Genomic DNA, 23,115 nt, shown 5'->3' on the forward strand with positions numbered 1-23,115 from the left:
AAATGTCTATATTATTCAGTACAAATAGGAGGTAATAAAAAAGTAGAAATCTGATATTTCCTAAATTGCACATACTAGCTCATCTAAATATCAACACCCCCAAATCAGAAATACTATAATTTTAAATTTTAGGTTTTTTTTTTTTTTTCTCTCAACAGCTTAACAAACAAACAAAATGACATCAATTATTCCCCCGAACTACACAGATCTAAGAGTTAGAAGGCAGAGGAATATTAACTTCAGAGCACTCATTTTAATTATGAATTGCTAATACATTTCTACAATCATTGGTGATATTACCAATATACCAATATATAATATACCAATAGACATAATCAATGTGTACACATATAATGATCCCAGAAACATGTAGGCAAAGTAGAAATAATACTTCTCTTTATAAATGTTTTGAATAAAAATGCTTAAAATATGTAAGAGTTGAAAATATAATTTTAACAAATTTCATGTGAAAAGGGGAAACACTAAAGTTGCTAAAATTTTTTTGACTCCTTCCATTCCTCAAATGCTACCCTTAATAATTCCTCAACGGTCACAGGATGAAGTATTTTTCTAGAAAAAATAAAATTACTGCAAATCTTGCTTCCTATACTGCTTTATGTGTCAGAGTCACTTGCAGATCCTGGTCTGCTGTTCTCTGGCCCATCGCTTTCCTTGTCCCAGTCTTTCATGGATGCACCCATCATGAAATCATCACGAAGAATTGTCCAACCTGGGCCCTCTTCTGACTTCACTTCAGTCTAAGGAAAATCACAGAACCAAATAGTCAGAAGTCAATTTCATCATAAGATAATAAAGAAGTCCAACTGAAGGATGTACTTTTCAACACTTCATTCTATAATAGAGGTGAAACCAAGATAACTTATAAATTGACTTTACTTTCACAATACTGTCATATATGTATGTACAAATGCATAACAAACAACTATACATTAATAAAATAACATATTTTTACCCCCCAAAATAAAGATGAGAGCAAAGTAAACTTTTTTGGAGTGGAGAAAACAATATTGCCAAATCCAGGTTTGATATCAATTTTTAAAATCTTTTGAAAACAAAAACAAACCTATATATTATTTAACCTTTAGTGATAATTTATTAAAAATTCTTGGCGAATCACTTCAATACAAATAGACATCTAACAAAGGCTTTTAGCCCAAAATAAATTAAATGGGAAAAAAAAAAAGGAATCTAATCTTAGTACAGTGGTACATTCTTATGGATGCTATCTCACTGAACATTTTATAAAAATATGAACAAAATATTCTGTTTAGGTTATGATGTCACTCCCTGACCCAACCATGTAATGAAAGATGAATCACATACTAAAATTATAAATAACTGAAGTAGGCAATAAACACTGTAAGTAGTCAGTTCATTTTATTTAGTGGTAGAATTTATGTACTACATAAGAGAGTCTAAGAATTACAGGCCTTCATTTCATGGTACAACAGTACCACCTTGTGGTATTAAGTATTACAATATAGGCAGCACTCTAAGCTATAAAATTTTTCATTCTTTCCACAAATATTTATTGAGAATTGTGCTACCAAGTATGTTCTTCATGTCAGATATACAGTAATGAACAAAGCAAAGTCCCTGTCTTCAAAGAACTAATAATCTGGGCATATCTCATTTATAGAAATACACAATTTTGGAAAAAATCTAAGTATGACAGAAAAATTTGAGTATTAAGTATACATGAAATTTGACTAGAAAATAATGTTATCTTTAAGAAATTATTAGTTATGCAAAAAGCAATTTTCAAGAAAAGATATTAAAGACATCTCTTAGGTTACAAGAAATTATTAACCTAACTGCTGAAAGTTCCCTTTATTTTGGAAACTACAGCACTGAAATACTTACAAAAAAAAAGAGAGAGAGAAAAAGACACTACTAAACACATGAAAAAAATATTCTACTAGCTCACTACTATATTCCTGGGGTCAAGCAATCAAGTAAAAATTGTGCCTAAATAAAACCCAAAGACTGGATGGCAAATAAATTTGAGTAAAGTTTTCAGAATTGACTTAGTATGTCAAATATCAGCACACTTTATACTATAATTTAACCAATAAAAACAAAACCTGTGCTATTTAAAAATCAACAATAAAATGGTACTATTGCCTCTCCTGTCACACTGGTAGGAGAATAAAGTAGAAAGGTAATTTAGAATTCTCCTTCTAGAGTATTTTAACACCGGTCCATCCCTTATTCCTATAAAATCAAACCTACATTCCTAAAACTGAAATTCTACTTCTATTAGATGAAACTATGTCACCGGATAAGATGCCATTTTCTCTAATTTAATTTAAGCCGAGTTTTCTTTGCCAAGTTCCTCATCTCAATTATGAGAAAGAGCAGTTTCCAATGGATATCTACTTATAACCAACAATTATTAAGACCTATCTTGTCAAATTAACAATTCAAAGCTTTCAATTAATTTTTTTAAAAATGTATAGCCACATCCAAAGTTTCTTACTAGCAAAAACTTGTCCTTTGATATCTGTGTTTACATATGAACATGCCCAATTTCAATGTTAAGGCTTCAAGTCTAGACAACTCTACCTAACATGCTATCAACATGTTACCAATCAAGAACCAGCAGATCCCATATGCCTGGTATAAATGCAACATTTCTACATGAGGGCTCCCTTTAAAAGTCAACCTTTATTGGACTCTAAGTTACTCTTTTTACACCAGAAAAGCTGTAGGAAATCAAAGAATGAATATGAAAGGGAAGCGAGGAAGGAAGATCACAGATAAAACTTTAAACAAATAGTTCAAAAAGAAACAATACTAGCCCAAGGAAAGAAATAATTCAAATGATGGTATAAACTGTCCCACATGTTTGTCTCAGAGGGCCATTCCTGTAAACATACATATAGTTTAGGCAATGAAAGCAAAAACAGAATAAACTCAAAGTTTCTTTCAGATATCAATATGAAATGTAACAATTCAGTAGATCTTCATGGGGGGATCTTGGCAATTGGCAATGCTCTTTTTTTTTTTTTTTTGCAGTTTAGGCAATTAATAGTATACATAGTGATTTTTAAGCATTAGCACCAGCAACACTTGGAAACTTGTTACAAGTTCTAAATCTCAAGCTCTATTCCAGACCTGCTCAATCAGAAACTCCAGGGTATTGGGTGCAGAGATCTTTTTACAAGCTATCCAGTGATTCTGATATATACTAAAGCCTAAGAACTGCCAGGCTATAAAAAGACAAATATTTCTTAATGGCAGTTTCCATTCATTGTTGTAAGACCAAGTATACTCATGGCCAAAAGAGAAAGATTTTAGAAAATCCAACATTAGATTTTGGATATCCAGTATTAGACTCAGCTCTATATGCCTTAAGTAGGGCCATCATTCAATCTATCATTACAGTTGTGTTTTTATACTGTAAGGCAACAGTTTGGAGAAAAAACAAACGTAAAATTTAGTACAAACAAGCATAGGTTACCATATCTTAAAAACCAATATTCTACATAACATCCGTCAACATAGCAGCTCAAGAAAGAAAACTTACTAAAAAGACAACAGAATGACCCTTTAATTTTTAATGCCTACATCTGCTAAAGAAATACACAGCAAGAAAAAGAGGCACTTCATTTTGAGATGAAAGTTTGAACATAAATAAGTAGGCTTGCTCAACTTTAGCACACAATAAGACTAAATAAAAGTGACTTGTTTCAAAGATATAATTCACAATGAGGGTAGAAGTTTAGGGACATCAAGATGGCAGAGGTAGGATACAAGAAAATACCAGCTGGAGTATAAGACAGGGAGATGAGTCATGTTGTTCCTGTTTAGGATAAGTTCCAAAACAACTCCCAACACTATTCCTGCCACAGGTTCTGTATTCTAATTGCATAAAAATAAAGTAACCAATGGAAAAAAAATGGGTCTTTCATCAGGTCCCTTTGGAGAGGAAACTGAGGCACAGTTCAGAATGTAAGACAAGACTTGTCAAGACATCAGAGCCTTGAGCCACACTTTGGGCCCACTCCACCCCACTTTATGTAGTGTTACTTTCACTTTCACTAAATCTATGCTCTGTTTATTCTGCAAGTTCAAGATGCCAAGATCCTGGACCCCAACTGGACACCCCACTGGTATCAACAAGGACAAGATCAGAAGGGAGAACAGTAACACAATTTAAGATGAACCAGGGATGAGGTACAGCTCAGTGGTAGAGCACTTGTCTAGCATGAGAGGCCCTGGATTCCATTTCCAGCACTGCCCCTTCCCCATCCAAAAAAAAAAAAAAAAAGGAGAAAGAGAGGAAATACATGGACTAGAAGAATCTCAATAAATGCAAGAAAGGTGAATCTTAAGATTATAAATGTAACGTTGACAACCATCCCTATTTGCACTGTAGAATCTACAAAACAGTAACTGGCAATAATCAGGTACTTTTGGAAGTGAGGGTTGGAGTAGAGGGACCAAAATAAAGAGAAATCAGTGAAAGCTGTGTTTTGACTTGGTCTCTAGGGACACTTCACACTAACCTGGCAGAAAACCAGAGGTTTAACCTCTGGAGAAATGATGGACCAGCATAGGTAAAGGTATAGGTGCAGTACTGAAAACAGGATCAAATTATACACACAACCCAAATAATGAATTAGAGTTCCCTCCTGACATTGAGCTCCCAAAATGCTGACAGGCAGAACTTTTTCCTTCAGGTAAAGAACAGGAGTATTTGACAGAAAATCTGACTAGTCACCAATAAACACCCACCCAGAGAATTCTACAGTGAAGTTGAAAATGGACAACATCCATATGCTCACAGTTTCTAATTTCATTTTTATGGCTACTTCTCATTATGAAGAAACAACTAAGGATTATTATCATGAAAAAGCTAGAAAACAACACAAATGTAAAAACAGAAAAGCAATATGTAAGGAAAACAATTTGAAGAAGAAAATTTAAAGGAAAATATCATTAATATCCTCAAAGACTTAGAAGAATATGTTGCATCCATAAAACAAGAACAGTTACTATTTTAAAAGAAACATTAAGAAAATAACAAAGTATTTGAAATTAAAAACATGGCAGAAATAAAAAACCTGACACAACAGTGAAAACAGAGGTGAGGATTCTTTGCAAAAAAAAATACAAACAAAAATAAATAAATAAAACACAGAAAAGTAAGATAATTGGAGGACCAATCAAGTAGTTTTAATACACAAATAACGGGAGTTCTGCAAAAGAGCAAAAACGAATGGGAGGAAATTAACAAAGGAATTAATCAAGAAAAATTCCCATAATGAAGACCAAGCACTTCCAAACTGAAAAAGCCCTGGAATATTCAACATTCAAAATAAAAATGGCCATATTAAGGACATCATTATAAAACCTCAGGACAACGGAAGAATACCCTGTAAACTTCTAGGAAAAAAAAAAAAACAAAGAAGTCACATACATACAATGGATCCAGAATCAGAATACATTCAGATTTTCCAATAGCTGCTCCAAAAGCAAGAAAGCAATAGACAAATGTTTTGGAAATGACAAAAGAAAATAATCTCCAATTTGAAATTCAATACTCAAAACACACTATTATTAAAGTATAAAGATAAAACAGGGATATCTGCAAACATACGAGGTCCCTCAAAATGTACTTCAAATAGAGCCTCCCAGGAAAATTGAGGATGTTCTCCACAAAAAGATGGAGTAACAAAAGGATGATGACTTGGGAGATCAAACACAAGAAAGGGAAGGGAATCTCCAGGATCAGAGTAAATGGAAACCTCAGAATGACAGCAATGTATCAGGCATAAAGAACAACCTGCAGTGGCTGACTTCAATGGAAGAGATGCTAAAGACTGCAGGCTGCTGTACCATCATTGTAACTTGACAAAACTCCTGGAAAATGCTTCACCAAAAATGTGCAAGTAAACAGAGAAAAGAAGATTAAGAACTAGGAAAGGGAAATCAATCTTGAAGAAATTCCAAAGATCATAGGAAATTTAAATCCCAGAATGACAATTATGAAGTAAACCAAGAGACCAAATCATCCAGAGGGGAATGAATGGAGGCTTCTAAGAGAAAAAAATGTCTTAGAAAAAACAATCATAATAGATGTATTACCTGAGAAATTTGATTTTGAAAAATAAAAAATAAAACATACTAAGAAAATTAAATATGAAAACTCAAGCAATTAATTGTGGGAAAAAAATTGAAACTGTACAATGTTCAGTGATAAATAATACACAGACAATAATAAATGTTTAAAACCAATTTAACAAATAATTGTAAACCAATTATATTGAGAGGACAGGGGAGAGGAGACCGACTGTGTAAGAGATTTTGCTCACCGTAATAGGAACTTAATAAATAAATAACACTTGAAATTGATGACTCCAAAAATATGACCACATACACATTAGTGTGGAATACAGTATAAATGCCAACAGGTCTAGACTTAAAAGTAAGTAGTAGTTGCCCTTAGGGGTAGAAGCTATGGAGAGTGGGCAGATTCAGGCAGAAAACAGTTTTTTTTTTTTTTTTATAATAAACTTTCTTTTGTGTGTGTACAAAAAGTGGCTTTTAAAATTGTATGAATAAGTAAGACATCAATTAATTTATCTCTCTTTTTTTTTTTTTAAACAAACCCATGTCTAAGGCTGACCCTCAACAGATCGCAGCAAGGGAATTGCTCTGCTACATACAAAATCCTGAGTGGGTGGGGGGGATCCCGTTTTCAAAAAGGAAAAACAGGACAGTAAAAATTAAAAGGAAAAAAATACATCCTAAATGATTTCTAGAATCTCAAGTTACACAAACCTCCTTTAAGGTAACCCCACCCCCCCAAAAAAAAGGCCACAAACATGAATTACATTAGGTATGCCAAGTACATAGCACTATTTTATTTATAATTCTCTTACAAGTCCTAGTCAGATGGCAATTATTATTCTCATATGAGATTCAAAGAAGTAACTTATTCAACTCCACAGTTAATAAATGGCTAAGTCAGTACTCACACCCAGATCCATCTGATTCCAAAGCTCATGTTCTTCCTCATACACTACACTGCTCAAAAACTGAATCCAAAAGACAACATATTCCTTTATCACCTGTTGTACTGTATTACCTATGCAGAACTAATACTAAACTACACAATGAATGTCTGAATGTTTAACTTCTATAGAAGTTGTAATTTGAGTAAATTGTACTACACATTAGATTTACTAATTTCAATTTACTGTATCTTTTCCATAAGCATGATCTCCTATTGAGCATAATACTTGGCACATCCACAAAGGTGGATCCAGATTAAGAAAACAACAGGAGAAAGCTTCAGGCCAATTCCAAATATACCATTCTTTGGAAAATAGATACCAATGTCTTCTTAATATCACAAATTTGTTAAAAAGCTAAAAAGACATGTAAAAGTGTTTCTTAAACCATGAAATGATAATTAAACAAAACTGAGTTGTATCTGAATAAAGAATATTTATACTATCGATCTATTTACTGAACTCAACAAAAGATTTCAAAATAAATACATTACTCCCACAGATTTGGGCTGGGACATCTTATGCCAGAACACAAGGAAGCCCTCAAAGAAAACTGGAGTCACGCCCAAAGGACACAGGGCCAGTTTACACGTGACCCCATAACCACATTTGCAAATTTAAGCATCAAAAAGTATAATGATTGTGATTATAAACATAAAATGAATAAAAATTCCTATGTCCACTTTTACAAGACTGACAAAAGGGAAAAGGAAGGAAGGCTCTCTTGCCAGCACTGGAGGTGACTTTAAAACCAATTTCTTACTCTGGAAAGTATTAATAAAAAAGGAAAAGAAACATTAACTCTCATTGTTTAGAACTTTAATTCAGCCCCCTGCTCAATAAATTAAAAACTAAGGAAATTACCATTCTGTATCCTCCAAAGGCCTAATTTTTTAAGCAAGGACCAATAATTAATGCTAAAAGTAAAAAAGATGGATGGTGAAAGGTTTCTTTGCTCTTGCCATGGTATTCATCCCAGGAAATACTTTGTTAGGAACACTTCCTAATTTCTAGTTTACAAGTGCAAGTTAAAAGACACTATAATGAAACAATCAGACAAATTTAAACCCTAGATTCATTATTCATTCCTCAAGACAACTGATTTTTCTCCTTAAAAAGTCAGTCTTTAAAACTTGAATGGATTGGTCTAGAATACACAAGAACAAGATAAAATCAATCCGATGTGTGGACTTTGGCTAGAATATGATTCTCACATTTATAAAAGACCTTTTGAATTGTGTAGTATGTGAATTATATCTCAATAAACTTTTTATTTTTAAAAGGAGAGGATCTTTGGTATGCATGTGGGTACTGCCTTCAATTAATCAGCCCAAACAAAATCTAAATGGAAAGACAGCTATGCTATGTAAAATGAAAACAAACAAGGGTAAACAAAACTAGGTAACAGAAATACAGGTATTCATACTACTACTCTTTCAAATTTTTTGTTTAAAAATTTTCATAGAACAGCTGAATAAAGAGGTTTCTAAAATTTATATTAGGCACAAAATGATTTATTAAATACAAGATGCATTTGATTTCTAGTAAGTTTTAATTACTCAATAAATGACTAGAAAGCCAATTCTAACAGTAAATTTACAAAGAATTTTCTAAATTAGAGTCACAAGTTTTGTTAATTCTGAAATGTCTCACAGTACGATGATAATTTCTTATGTAACAGTTTTAAGAAATTAAGATTATAAAATGTTATCCATCTCCACTATATTGTTCACAAAATAGAGGGGATGAGAAGTAGGAAAAAAAAAAATCAGACTACAAGGTGCCTCCTTTACTACTCTCTAGTCCTAGTAAGTGACACTGTGGCTCCTTAGTCTGCTACCTTACCTGGGCGAGAGTACTGCTTCTCTTTATATTAAGTACCTTGGATCTTTCTAAGCAGCAGACACTAACAGTTGCAACAGGGTTTTGGAGTCTTATAGAATGCATCTGAACCCACAAAATACTATGGATGGGATGTGGGATAAGTGACTAACCAATGTGACTTCGGTTTGCTCAACTCTAAAATGGGAGTTCTACTACCTCTAAAACTGATAACAGTGATAAAGCATCCTGCATAGTATCTAGCACAAGGTAAACATGCAGAAGCATTCTCCCAGCCCCTTTATGCACTGTCCTTACTTGCTATTGCACTAGGTTATCCTGTATCCTCAGAATCCCCAAATTAGAAAATGTTATCTTTTAATGATCTTCTAATGATGTAAGGATGAGAACACTCAAGCAGAATGAAAGCATTCACTTACAAACCACACTTACTTGATAAGTAAAATCTTATATGTAATATAGTTGATTTAACCATAGCCTAAAATGGGGAACAAGAGAAAATGGACAAATTTCTAGTTTCTCAAAAACTAGTTTTATTATTTTCTAAGAATTATGCATTACTAGACCCAACACATGTAAATTCAGTAAGAATATTCCAAATCTAAGCATAATTTTATTAAATTATTTAATATATTTTAGATTATCTAATAATTCAGATGAAAAGTAGCAAGAGTTCACTTTAAAATTAATTTCTAACTTCAGAATTTATCTTTGTCTACAATTTGTTAGGTAAAAAATAAGCCCCAAATATATGACACTTATTCTACTGATATTCAATGCAAACTGATAATAACTGTAAGTATTTACATAGCACTTATTGTAGGCTCAGTATCTTTTCAAGAACTTTATGTGTATCAGTATTTTAACTCACTTGACTTAAACAACATCACTATAAGGAGATTCTTATTACTAGTGTATGCATGTACACACACACAAATAAATAAAACAGGTGCTTTGAACATGGGAAGTCTAGTTCTAGAATCTGTGGACTGAATTGCTATATATATCACCACAAATGATATAACTGCCTTACTACTGAAAAATGATGATCTTTAGCAAACAATAAAATATTCTTTGGATTTTAAAAATGCACTATGGGTGAGAATATGCAGGATAAAACTCACTTGTGTAGGACTTTGCTTTTTTAAAGCCCTAACCCCACTAATGAAAATCCTACACAGGCAGCCACTTGGTAGCACTTCTTCATATGGGGCCAAAAGATGTATAGCACCATTTATTAACTAGAGATTTTTATAGCAGCTCCATATACCTATTTCTTAGACTTTACTTACTCTCTTATTCTTGCCATGTCAAAATGCTGTATTGCCAAACATAAATTCCCTTTGATTACAACTGCTGTTCAGATCAGAAACTACCCCACATTAAAACTAAACAGCATATTTTAAAAGAAGTGAATACAATGAGAAACTGACTTTAAACTGTTCCCATCAACAACAATGTGTACAATCCTGCTCATTCTCATTTCAAACTTGGAGTCTCACTTTTGTCTAAACTAATCTATTTAGGCATTTTCAGTAAACAAACATTAAGCTGAATTATTTACAAAGTTAGAATTCCACACATTCCAGTTAGACCAGTTTTTATGTGAGAGTAAAACACTGCTGCCCTGCAAAGCAGGGGCAATTTAAGGACAGTATCTTGCTCCTCCCCTTCGTCTGCCTTCTGTACTCCCAAGTACACAAGAAACCTATGTCCTGAAAAGTGATGGGGGACACCTAGAGACCTATATATAAGGAAGTCCTTCCATTTCTAGGCTTCCTTCTTTAGGAGAAAGATTTCAGTGGATCTAAGAGATTCACAGTTTTAAAAATACACAGCAATTCAGAGTCTGGGTTATAAGACACTGAGAAGTTAATAAAATACAAAGCCAGGTATTTCAAAAGCATTCCACAACTAAACCTTCACTTCTATGAAGAACTTAGAAGGTTGCCATTTAAGAGAAATGTAGGAGAAACTGAGCACCTTAATTTACCTCTACATTTGGCATTTAAAGAGCTCATACACAAAATCAGAACAAATAAATATTAAGCCTCTTCCATTTATTTTTTCCCTGGGGTCTTAATGAAATTTGTTGTCCCGTAACCATGAAGGTTTCTTATGAAAACTAGCTAGCATTTTCCCTTACTACAAAATTACTGTGATTTCATTATAACAAAACAAAACCTGAAATTGATATACTGGCAATTTCAGATAAATGAAAACCTTGCAGAAAGTCTGTAATTCAAGAGTCCAAGTAGCATAAAGCCAATGCTTTCCTAATAGCAGCCAATATATTTTCCTTTGAGACTTACAGATTTAAAATGCATCACATTTGCTTCTGTCCAGCCTTTATAGAAAGAGAATTAAATTCCATGAAATCTGACGGGAGTTTAGTCAGTTTTCAAAGAGAGCAAAAGGAATAATTATAACTATGAAGGTCAAGGAAAAACATGAATGCCTCTACATTAATAAAATTTAGATTATTTTAACATACGGAGACAACAAATCCCTCTGCATAGATGCAGGTTCTGAATGGGGGGAAAATATATTTATGTAAGAGTTAAAGTTTCATTTAATGAAAACCTTTATAAAACCATGTTAAGTTTTTGTTGCTTCCTTAAACAGTGTCCTACGTAAATATGACTTATTTTTTTTTTAATTACTCAGGGTCAATATTAAGGTTATCAATGTGAGTCGCTATATATTGGTATATGGCTGCTATGGCACTTATTTGGTCCATGTGAGGGATTGATTACAGGTTCTAGTTTGGGAAGTTTTCTCCAAATAACTGAAAGCTAATTCTCTAAACCTAAAAACCTCTAAATTTAATTGTGAAAAAAACTTAAAATATACTGTTCATCTCCCCTGACTTGATAAACAGGCTAACTGCCCTTAAAGATTCAGGGATCCTAGTGAGATGAAGAGAACTCATCAGGTCCTGCCAACATTCTCTGTCTACTACTTCGTGGCCATGCTGTTTTCCTGTCTTCATCAAGTGCTTCTCCCAACAGCCCTGCTTTTTAATCTGACCTTTACTGTCATCCTTCTCATTTCTGACCACAACCTGAAGACACTGCCTCCGAATATGAACCCTTTTTCTTTTTTTTAAAAAATTTACCTATTTTTTAATTTGTTTGTTCTAATTAATTGTACCTGACAGTAAAATGCATTTATACATTTTGATAGATCATACATAAATGGAATATAATCTCCCATTTTTCTGATTATACATAATGCAGGATCACATTGGTCATACAGTCATACATATACAGGAGGTAAAAATGTCTGTTTCACTCTACTAGTATACCTTCACTCTCCTCTACCTAATATAAAGTAACTCTATATTCTTCCCTATCTCCCTGCCCCTTATTGTGAATTGGCTTTTGCATACCAGAGAAAACATGTGGCCTTTGGTTATTTGGGTTTGGCTTATTTCACTTAGGATAGTCTCTAACTCCATCTATTTATCAGCAAATGCCAGAATTTCATTCTTCTTTAAAGATGAGTAATATTATTCCATCGTTTGTGTGTGTACACCACAATTTCTTTATCCATTCTTCTGTTGAAGGGCATCTAGATTGGTTCCAAAGTTTTGCTATTGTGAATTGAGCTGCTACAAACACTGATGTGGCTGTGTCAGTGTAGTGTGTTGATTTTAAGTCCTTTGGGTATTTCAAACATGCTCCATCTTTCTGTTCTTAATTTTGGTAAAAGTGGTTACATTTCTGAGTCTCTCAAATTATAAATCTCATAATCCCAATTTCTCCTTTTTAGCTCTCCAGATCATGTTAGTTCTAAATCAAGTCAATCTAGGTCTCTCACATTCCTCTCCAATCTGACTCTTCTGTTCACCACCAAACCCTCTTCATTCCCATAAAACCTTCATTCAGGTTCTCCCTCTGGCTTTGATTATGGCACTAGCCTCTTCTAAAAAACCATCTTTCTATCCTTCAGCTCTTTCTTTTCCTTAAAAACAATTAAATCTGATCAGAGCACTTATCTGATGAAACTGGCCCCCTAAGTAATTAAGTGCAAATTTCTTAACAAATATGACTCTTAAAATCTGATCCCTCTTAAACTCTGAATCTTTTCTTCCAACCCCACTCATTAGCAAACACCCTAAATCCAAGCTCCATGGAAGAATTAAAAAAAAAAAAAAAAAAAAAAAAAAAAAAAAATTAGTATCTCTGAGTTCCACCAAAAGTGGATTTAAAATATTTTAAAAAGACAACTGCACCTGTACCTAACATGTATAACATTTTTTCTTGTCATTATTCCCTAAGCAATGCATTAAACACTACTTACAAAGCACTTACATTATGTTAGATAATATAAGTAATCTATGGGTTATTTAAAGTATACAGGAGGATATAAATTATATCAAAATAATTAGGAACTTGAACATCCATGGATTTTGATAATCAAAGGGATCCTGGAACCAATCCTCATAGATTCAACTGTACAAGAAACAGAACCAGTAGGTTGTTCCCCCTTCATCATGTTGGATTCATCAATTTTAAAATCAAGTTATTTTCTGAAGCACATTCCTGTCATACTTCCTATGAACATCCTCACATCACAATTTTTCCAACATTAAAACTTTCTAACTTCAAGAAAACTACCCAGAATACTTACTAAACAATTTTGCAACGGATTCCTCTTCTTGTTTTTAAATGAATTATTTGGTAGGTTGATTCATTCTACAGAATCAAACTTTTACCAAATTTCAACCCTTTGTTGAAAATTCTATTTTGGGATTAGAAATCATTCTCAGGCTTTCTCTCTTCAATTCAAAGTACTCCTTTCCAGTATTCCCTTCCTATAGTCCTATCTCACATAAATATAAACAAAATAAAATCAGTCACTAATATTTAACAAGATTTATAGTGACATTATATGGTGGTTAAAAAATAAAACAATATGGATTACTGAGAAATGCATACTGGGTAATGATGTCCCCCATTAATAACTTTTCTACACATAAGCATGGCAATACCAGAACTTTTTTTAAAGGAAAAGAAAAATGATAAATTTGTGAATGTCAAAGGCATAAAATGTTTACATTTATTAAAGTCATACACATCTTCTGTATCAATGACCTAATGTGATAAAAACAGCAGGTCTACAATTGCTACTAATAAATAATAAAACTTAAAATCCATAAACAAACAGCTCATTTTTACAGATGATAAATTACTTAGAACAAGAAATATTCTAAGCCCCAGTTGAAGGCTATCTGATTCATAAATATTAGCTGTTATCTCTTTTGAAATGAGCCTATCAAGTACCTTTTTGTTTTACCTAGCAGTACCTAGGCTCAGCTCCAAGAAATAAAGTAATGAGCAACTTAAATGCAATTTATTAGTTTGACATCTTTAAAACTCCTTATAAGTCAGTCGGGTGGGTGGTGCATGCCTATAATCTGAGCGGCGAGGACTGCTGAGACAGGAAGACCATGAGCTCAAAGCCGGCCTCAGCAGCAACTTAGCGAGGCCCTATCACTAAATAAAATATAAAAAGGGCTGAGGATGTGGCTCAGTGGTTAAATACCCCTTAGTTTAATCCCCAATACACCCCCCCCAAAAATATATATACACACACATATAGTCTTCCAAAAAACTTTCATATATATATGAAAATATATATATGTATATATATATATAAAGTCTTCCAAAAATCTTTCTCTAAAGTTGCCTTTTAAAAAACTGTACTAATTTTGAACCTAAAGAAAGCTTTCTAACATGAGTTCCTGAGTACTTTACTCCAAAAATAACCACTGTGTATGTGTGTATGTTAAAATCAGGAAATAAATAGATGAAAAAAATCTAAGGGTAACAATACTCAAGACAGCTGGACCAAATTAAAAATATCTTTACTATATATTTTTTATTATGTGTATCCAAGTCTGGGTCTGTTTGTGAACTAGTAATGTTTAGAGTGGCCTTGCCTTCATTAAAACCAATGATTTATTTTCAAATCAGGATGATCATACATTGTACATTGTATTTATGGTAAATGACCTAAAACAGAAGTCAATGAACTCTATCTACCAGAAAAAGGCCGACCCATGACCTGCATGTTTGTAAGCTAAGAATGGCTTCCAACACTCTTTATAAAATACAAAGTAATATGCAGCAGAGAATATATGTAGCTCTCAAAGCCACAAATATTTAATATGTGGTCCTTTGTAGGAAAGTCTCAGATCTAAACAATTAAAACTTAAAATGCAATTGTATTTTAATTGTAAAAAAAAAAAGCTTGATCAAACTAATTGCAATTACAATAGCTACAAAAAGTATAAAATACCTAGGAATCAATTTAAAGAGCCTGGCATGGTGACACACACCTGTAATCCCAGTAATTCAGGAAGATGAGACAGGAGGATCACAAGTGCAAAGCCAGCCTCAGCAATGGTGAAGTGCTAAGCAATCAGTGACACCCTGCTTCTAAATAAAAAATACAAAATAGTACCGGGGATGTGGCTCAGTGGTTCAGTGCCCCTGAGTCCAATCCCCAGTACCAAAATAAATAAATAAATAAATAAATAAATAAATAAATAAATAAATAAATAAATAAATAAATAAAAGGACATAAATTCTAAAAAGCATGGTTACAAAGCATAAAAGATGGGGGAAAAAAAAAACTGAAGAGGATGGACACACACACACAAAAGAAAGATAAACGTTCATGTTCACAGACTGGAAGAATTTGTTAGAAATGTCTGTGCTATCCAAACCAATTTATAGACTGACTATAGTCTCTATCAAAATACCATGGGACTGATTTATTTCACTTGGCATGATAGTCTCCAGTTCCATCCATTTACCTGCAAATGCCATAATTTCATTCTTATTATTTCATTCTTATTCTTAGAAAGCTGAGTAATATTCCATTGTGTACATATACACCACCTTTTCTTTATCCATTCATCTGTTGAAGGGCACCGAGGTTGATTCCATAGTTTCTCTATTGTGAATTGAGCTGCCATAAACATTGATGTGGCTCAGGGTCTCCTATCTAATGCCTAAGTCCTTGACCCACTTTGAGTTGAGTTTTGTGCATGCTGAGAAATAAGGATTTAAATTTATTTTGATACATATGGATTTCCAGTTTTTCCAGCACCATTTGTTGAAGAGGCTATCTCTTTTCCAATGTATGTCTACACCTTTGGAAGGACAGTCTCTTCAATAAACTGTGCCAGGAAAACTAAATATCCATTATGCACAAGAAATGAAACCAAACCCCTACCGCTTACCATATTAAAAAATCAACTCAAAATGAATCATACTTAAATGTGAAGTCGTGGAACTATGAAAGTACTAGAAGAAAATGGGAAATGCTTCAGGACATTGATCTGGGCAAACACTTTTGGGAAATGACCTCGAAAGTACAAACAACAAGAACGAAATTTAACAAATGGCATTATATCAAACTGAAAATCTTCTGCACAGGAAAGAAACAACCAATAGAGTGAAGAGACAACCCACAGAATGAGAAAAAAACATATGCAAACTTTATCTTGATGAGGGACTAATATCCAGAATACCTAAGGAACTCAACAGGGAAAAAAAAAATCTGATTTAAAATTGGGCTAACATCTGAACATACATTTCTCAAAAGATACTCAAATGCTAAAATGTATATGAACTGCTCAATATCACTACTTATCAAGGAAATGCAAATCAAAACTACAATGAGTTATCATTTCCCCACCTCCCCATTAAACCCTATTACAAGGACTACTTCAAAATAACAAAGAACATTTAAATGATGGTAAGGAGAGGAAGAAAGAGGAACCCTTTGTTATCTGTTGGTGGAAATGAAAACTAGTACAGTCATAGGGGGAAATGGTGTGGAGATTCCTCAATAAAGTACAAACAGAACTACTATCTGATCTAACAATTCTATTACTTGGTCTATCTCTAAAAAGAGTACATTGCTCTGGGAGGTAAAGTGTGTTTCAGAGAGAATCCCCACCTTTGCCTCTCCTCCTTCCCTTCACCTGCCTTAAAATACCACCTATTTCAAGTAGCATTCATGGATTTACATATCTATGCTCTAACATTACTTTCAAATGCCCCCCCAACAAATGATAGGCATTTAATTTATATTTTATTGTCCACAGTATGATTGATATTATCATACAGTCTAGACATTCTTATCTAGAATTTGTAACTGTCAAGTTAATCCTGTTTACTTATTTACTAAATTTGTTAATCTTGAGACTTGAAAAGATGTAAGGACAGCACCTAATACAAATAGGCACTTAATATTTGTATATCAATAATTGATCTCATCACAGTCCTTTTATAGTTAGTTATTCAGATGCCAACTCAAATATAACATTTTTAAAAAGGAGTCTATTTTTCCATAACTAAGAAATCAACATGATAACAAATATTTTTAAAAGAAACGTGCCAGGGTATTTACTGGTGGTGAATTAAAGTCAGCATGCTGTGATACTTGTATATCATGTTTATAGAAGAATAATTTGCAATAACCAAAGTATGGATCCAGCCTTAGTGCCTAACAGATGAATGGATAAAGAAAATGTGGTATACACAGTGGAGTTTCTTTCAGTCATGAAGAACAAAATTATGATATTTGCAGAAAAATGGATGAAACTTGAGAGTGTATGTTAGGTGGAATAACCCAGATTCAGCAAGTCAAGCGTCTTATGTTTTCTATTGGAAGCTAGAGGGGAAATGGGGAAACAAAAAGGAGAATCTCATGAAAATAGCAGGGAAACCAGTAGAATAGAAGGGGGCCAAGGGAAGGAGGAAGGGAGGGAATAGGAAGGTGATAGGGAATGAAACTGAGCAAATTATGTTATATCCATGTACGAATACAAGCAACAATGAAACCCACTATTATGCATAATTGTAATACACCAGTAAAAACTTTTTTTTTTAAATCCTGCCACTTGTTACAACATGGGTAGACCTGGAGTTTATCTGAAAAAAACTTAAAGTCAAAGAAAGATAAATATCACATGATCTCACTCATGAGGAATCTAAAAAAGTTGACTGCACAGAAGTTGAAAGTAGAGCATACTTATCAGAGACTAGGGCAAAAAAGAGGGACACAGGGAAAGGTTAGTCAATAGGTACGATGTTACAGTTAGATAGAGGTGTAAGTTCTAGGGTTCTATGGCATAATGATGTACCATTTATCTCAAAATAGTTGGTAGAGAAGACTCTGAATGTCCTCACTAAAAATATGATAAAGGTTTAAGGTGGTGAACATACAAATACTGATTTGATCATAACCCAACACATAACTGACTCAAAACATCACACTGAACCTTATAAACATGTATAATAACATATTAAATGAAAAACAAAAAGTAGAACATAAATTAGGAGAAATGACAACAGATAATCAAGGAACCTGAAAATACTTCAACACTAGGCTGGCATAAAATTCCTAAATGCTCTTCTTGACAAGGTTAACTATCTTCCCAAAACACATACATACACAAATACTGATGACCAAAACTCTTATTTCGATTGAATAAAATACATATTGGTGGCCATATAAATCAAGCCATCAAATATATAATTATTATTATTATTATTATTTTTTTTTTAAATCAGCCCTCATGAGACCAAAGCACATTTCAGAATGTTTTACCTGGGACATTAAAAGGAAAACTACTGAGGTCCACAGGTCAAAAGGGTTGGAAAAGTAAAGTTTACCAAGCCAAATATCCTGGAAAACATTTATAATCTTAGTCTCTGAATAGGATGAGTATTACCAAAGCTACCTCAATAGAAGGACTTTATACCATTACTTCTCTATAATTCTGACTCTTCCTATTTTAGAAGTTACACACCATCACAATTACTCTGTGGATAAAAGTCACAAATTGAAGCTGTCACCCTCACCTAGGTTTCTACCCTCTATGACGCACAAATGGATTTCAGATAGAAGAGATGCAATCCCCATCTCTAACAGATTTACCTGAATCCATTTCACTCCTGAGTTTGAAAGGCAGGGATCTGAGACTTATAATTGGTAACTTCCATAATGAGTGAATCTTCAAATTGAGCCGTATGCACGTAGGAATTTTAATAAAATCTAAAAAAAAAAAACCCTAGTTTATTGTGTGTGTGTGTGTGTGTGTGTGTGTGTTTTCCCATTTCTAACCTCTTTATTTAAAAGCAAACAAATGATGTATTCTTACATAAATGTCTTACCTGTTTGGCTTTTGGGTTCTTCCCAGTTGAACTTTTGTCATCCATTCCTCTCAGAACACTGATAAAATCTTTCTTGGAAACAGATGATATCAACTTAGCATGCTTTCTAATAGAACCTCCTGCTTCTTTAACCTTTTCATCAACATTCTTTTGATGCTTCTGAACAGCATTAAATAACTGCACCACACCCCTGAAGAATATAATTGTGACCAGAACAATGTAGTTAAATAACAATTACACTAGAAAACTCTAGGAAGAAAGGAACAATATATTTCATCGCCTAAAAAAAAGGCAAGCACGTATTAGGCACTCAATGAAAAAAATAAATGAATGGTTAAATACATCTGAAAAATGAACATACATTTCCCTAAATGAATATAAACTTCTGAATAGAGAACAAATATATGTGAACTGTACAGGATTTTTATTTTTCACAGCTTTGGTTTTTTGCGTTTTGTAAGTCAAAAGTAACCAAGAGTTACTTTTGAAACAAAAGCCTATTTCTCAAAACATATGCAATAAGTGAAGGCATTCACAGAGGAATGAAAGAGTACAGTCTTTATAGTACTGTTGACTGTCAAAGCATGTGATTCTAGGAAAGACTTGCTGCATCTTAATTTCATCTGTATATTAAAAACATACCTGTTTATTCAGTTATATTATCTGGAAACTCTTGTATTATAAAATGAATTTTAAACCCTCTGTTTAAAGCTAGGAGAACAGCTCAGTGGTAGAGTATTTGAGTAGGATGTATGAGGCCCTGAGTACAATCCCCAGAACCCACGTCCCCCCAAAATCCCACTTCGAAAGATATTTATTTTAAAAACTTCATTCAAAAAGTTTGAAAGTTCATTCAAAGATGAATTCTAAAAATTAAGAACATAGTGTCCAACAGGAGCACAATTCACATGTGATTACTGAGCATTTGAAATGTGACCAGTCTGCATTGATGCATTCTACAAATAAATGTAAAATACATTTCAGGGTTCTAAGACTCAATATAAAAAGGAACTTCAAAATCTCCTAAATATCTAATCTACACCAATTACATGCTGAAATATTGGGTTATATATTATTGAAGATAATTTCATGTATTTTATTTTACTTTTTTCAATAAGGCTATGAGGAAAATTTTAAATTACACGTGTGGTTCACATTATATTTCTACTGCACAGCAATGATTTAGACCATTAAGATCCATTCCAGTTTTGAAATTCTATAATCTTCATTCTCTTACAATAGTAATTCTTAGAAGAGGTAATCTGCCATGGGCCCAAGATTCTTGCACTTTCCTGCAGAGTTTTGAAAAACCCTTTCTGCTCTTTACCCAGGACATTTCTCAGGGTTGTTTGCAGTAAATGACCTTGACAGATAAAGTAATGTCTCCCCCCATATAAATACCTTGTTACTAATCATTTTAAGACAGTAGATTCCCTAGCACAGTGTTCCTCTCCTGTAACACAATCCAGTATATGTGCAGGCAACCATCTATAGCACCTGCACTGTTCCTGTGGTACAAAGGTACAAGTGAGAACATGAAGCTCTGGATACTGCTTTTCCCATGAGTAATAAAGTCCTTTCTCCCTGACCCAGAATTCTCTTGCCTTTTACCAGCAGCTCAAAAATTTAACAGACTAGGTGATTATTTCAAAAAAGAGAGTTAAATACCAGATCCTTCAGTAGGACTATGACCAGGGTGAAACAAATGAGGTGCTTGGGGTACAAATTTAAGGAGACATTCATTCTCATATGATAACCCTAATTTCTCTTAGTTTGTTATATTTGCTCTCTCACTTAATTCTAAAAAAATAAAATATAAAAAACTCTAAAATTGGATAAATTAGCCTCTTTTAACAGATATACTGAAACAGTGTGGTATGCCCAAGTACACACAGCTAGTATAAGTCAATAATGGAATTTGAACCTAGCAGTCTGGCCCTACAACTCATGACCTAAATCATTATACACAATCATCTCACTGTATAACACCTCAATAGATCAAAAAATGACCAAAATAATTCAGGTAACTAATAATTTAAAAATAAATCCACTAAATACATTCCTTAAGTACTAGTTCAAGTGTTATCTCCTCAGCGAAGCCTTCCCATCTCCCCCAAACAATCCCCTATGCATGTTCCCAGCACATAGTCCTGCCTCTATTCTGAAAGAAACTATAATTCCTAAACATGAGTGGGTAAGGACCAACCACAGTCACCATATTATATTTACCTTTGGACCGGGAGGTTATCAAATAAATATTCGGTGCCAATAATTTTAAAAAAAGGAAAGTGTAAGGAGAGCATGAAACTACCATCATGTGCAACATGTTATCCTATAAATATAATGCAAGATAACAAAAATAATTACCTAGCACCATGAATTCAGACAATCATCATAACAAATGCAGTAAGAAGTTTCAATCATCATAACAAATGCAGTAAGAAGTTTGATTACACTGTACACTGTTCTCCTGACTATGAAAACAAGATGATCTGAAATAGGTTCACACCAAATATACACTTAGCACATTATATTCCTGCTTAAGACCTCCAAAATCTTCAACTGAATTCAGTGTTTAACAGGAAACTTAGATGTATATCACTTGGCTCTGAGAAAGCAGAGCTTAAGAATCAAGTCTGATAAAAAATAGATTACTATCAAAATTTTAGTCCTTATTTTTTAAAGGGCAAAAACTGTCTTACCTTGTTGCAATTCTCTGAAGATTTCTCTCAGTTTCTTTGTCTCTGACGACATCTGGCTTTACTCTGCACATCATTTCCCACTCCCGCTTCTTATCAAGCTGTGTTATAAATATTGTTATGTGAAAGAATATTAAGCATTTTTGAAAGTGCAGCAAACTTTGATACATACTCAGTGAAAGGACAAAGGTAATAAATCATTCTGGCTTAGGTTGTCACAGAGACTTTTAAAAACCACAAGTTTAGGGGTTCAGCTCAAAGAAACTGTGGTTAGCACTCAGCATGTCATGTGAGAGGCACAAAGTGAGTTTCTATCAGGTTCTCTGACAGCAGGGGTCTGGAGAGCTGCCAGAATATTCAGCCAGGCAGTACAAGGTAGTATGTGAGAGAGCCATATGCCTGATCTGCCATTAATAGATCATCAGAGGGAAGAGAAAGGAAGACTCCATACTACGGATTGATAACTTCAAATTTAAGCACTGTTTCTCTTTATTTTCAGAAAGTGAATTCTTTGACAATCGAAAGAATGTGTTTTAGCTTTTTATTTAGTTAGATATTCATTTAGTGACTATTTTTCTTTGTACAAAATACTTTAAATCTGTTTTTCCTCTTGCAGCAGCACATTTGATCAATATTATGCCAGATATGGCACATCGCTCACAAACTATGGCAATTTGATTCTCTGCTAGCACGCAAAAATAGGAGAGGGGCTGAGAAATAAGAAAAACCCACAGAAAAGATAACCTAGTTCAAAATGGTCTTTCGGTAGTATCCTAGTCCCAGGTATCTAAACTGTTAATTCAGGTCTCTTCGTCAGTCCATTTAACCAAAGATCAAATGCACTGATAATAACTAATGCCCTGGAAGCTAGTAAGCATCAAAAGCATCTGTATCGGTAACAAAGGAGAAAAAATAATTCCCTTTTATTTCTTCCTTTTCTCACTTTATCTCTCATTTTATACCAAAGAAAATGTCTAACAGTAAACCAAATTCCTGCTCTCACTATAAAGATTAGCATAGTTCTTTTCTAAAGAAATATTCTTCTCAATGTCAAATAACACATCTAAAAGTCATTAAACTCACTACAGATAATACCCAAAAAAATCTTAACGGTAATTTACATAGACTCCACTATAAAAATGCTTTTCAAAGAACACTGTAGATGCTATGCTGTTTCTGGTGTCAAAAAGTATTCATCCATGCACTGTGTTGTGGACAGTACCATACCTAGGCACTCAAAGCTATGACCTAGAGTACAGTTAAAAATTCATTCTTCTCAGCTTCAATTTCTGTTCTCAGCCTCAATGGAACTTTGAGACTACAGATCATTAA

General features: G+C 33.5%; 1 protein-coding gene across 1 annotated transcript in view; it reads right to left on the reverse strand.

Moving 5' to 3' along the window:
* The window catches only part of RRP15 (ribosomal RNA processing 15 homolog), a 36,561-nt gene continuing 13,446 nt past the window's right edge, over positions 1 to 23,115 (reverse strand). Inside the window, exons 3-5 of the mRNA XM_079107832.1 lie at positions 21,787 to 21,884; positions 19,085 to 19,274; positions 1 to 758 (exon numbers count right to left, since the gene is read on the reverse strand). Coding sequence (XP_078963958.1) covers positions 615 to 758; positions 19,085 to 19,274; positions 21,787 to 21,884 — 432 coding nt within the window. The 3' untranslated portion in view covers positions 1 to 614. The remainder of the gene's footprint in view (positions 759 to 19,084; positions 19,275 to 21,786; positions 21,885 to 23,115) is intronic.

The sequence above is a fragment of the Sciurus vulgaris genome (assembly GCF_902686455.1).
Source record: "Sciurus vulgaris genome assembly, chromosome: 12".
Lineage (NCBI taxonomy): Eukaryota > Metazoa > Chordata > Mammalia > Rodentia > Sciuridae > Sciurus > Sciurus vulgaris.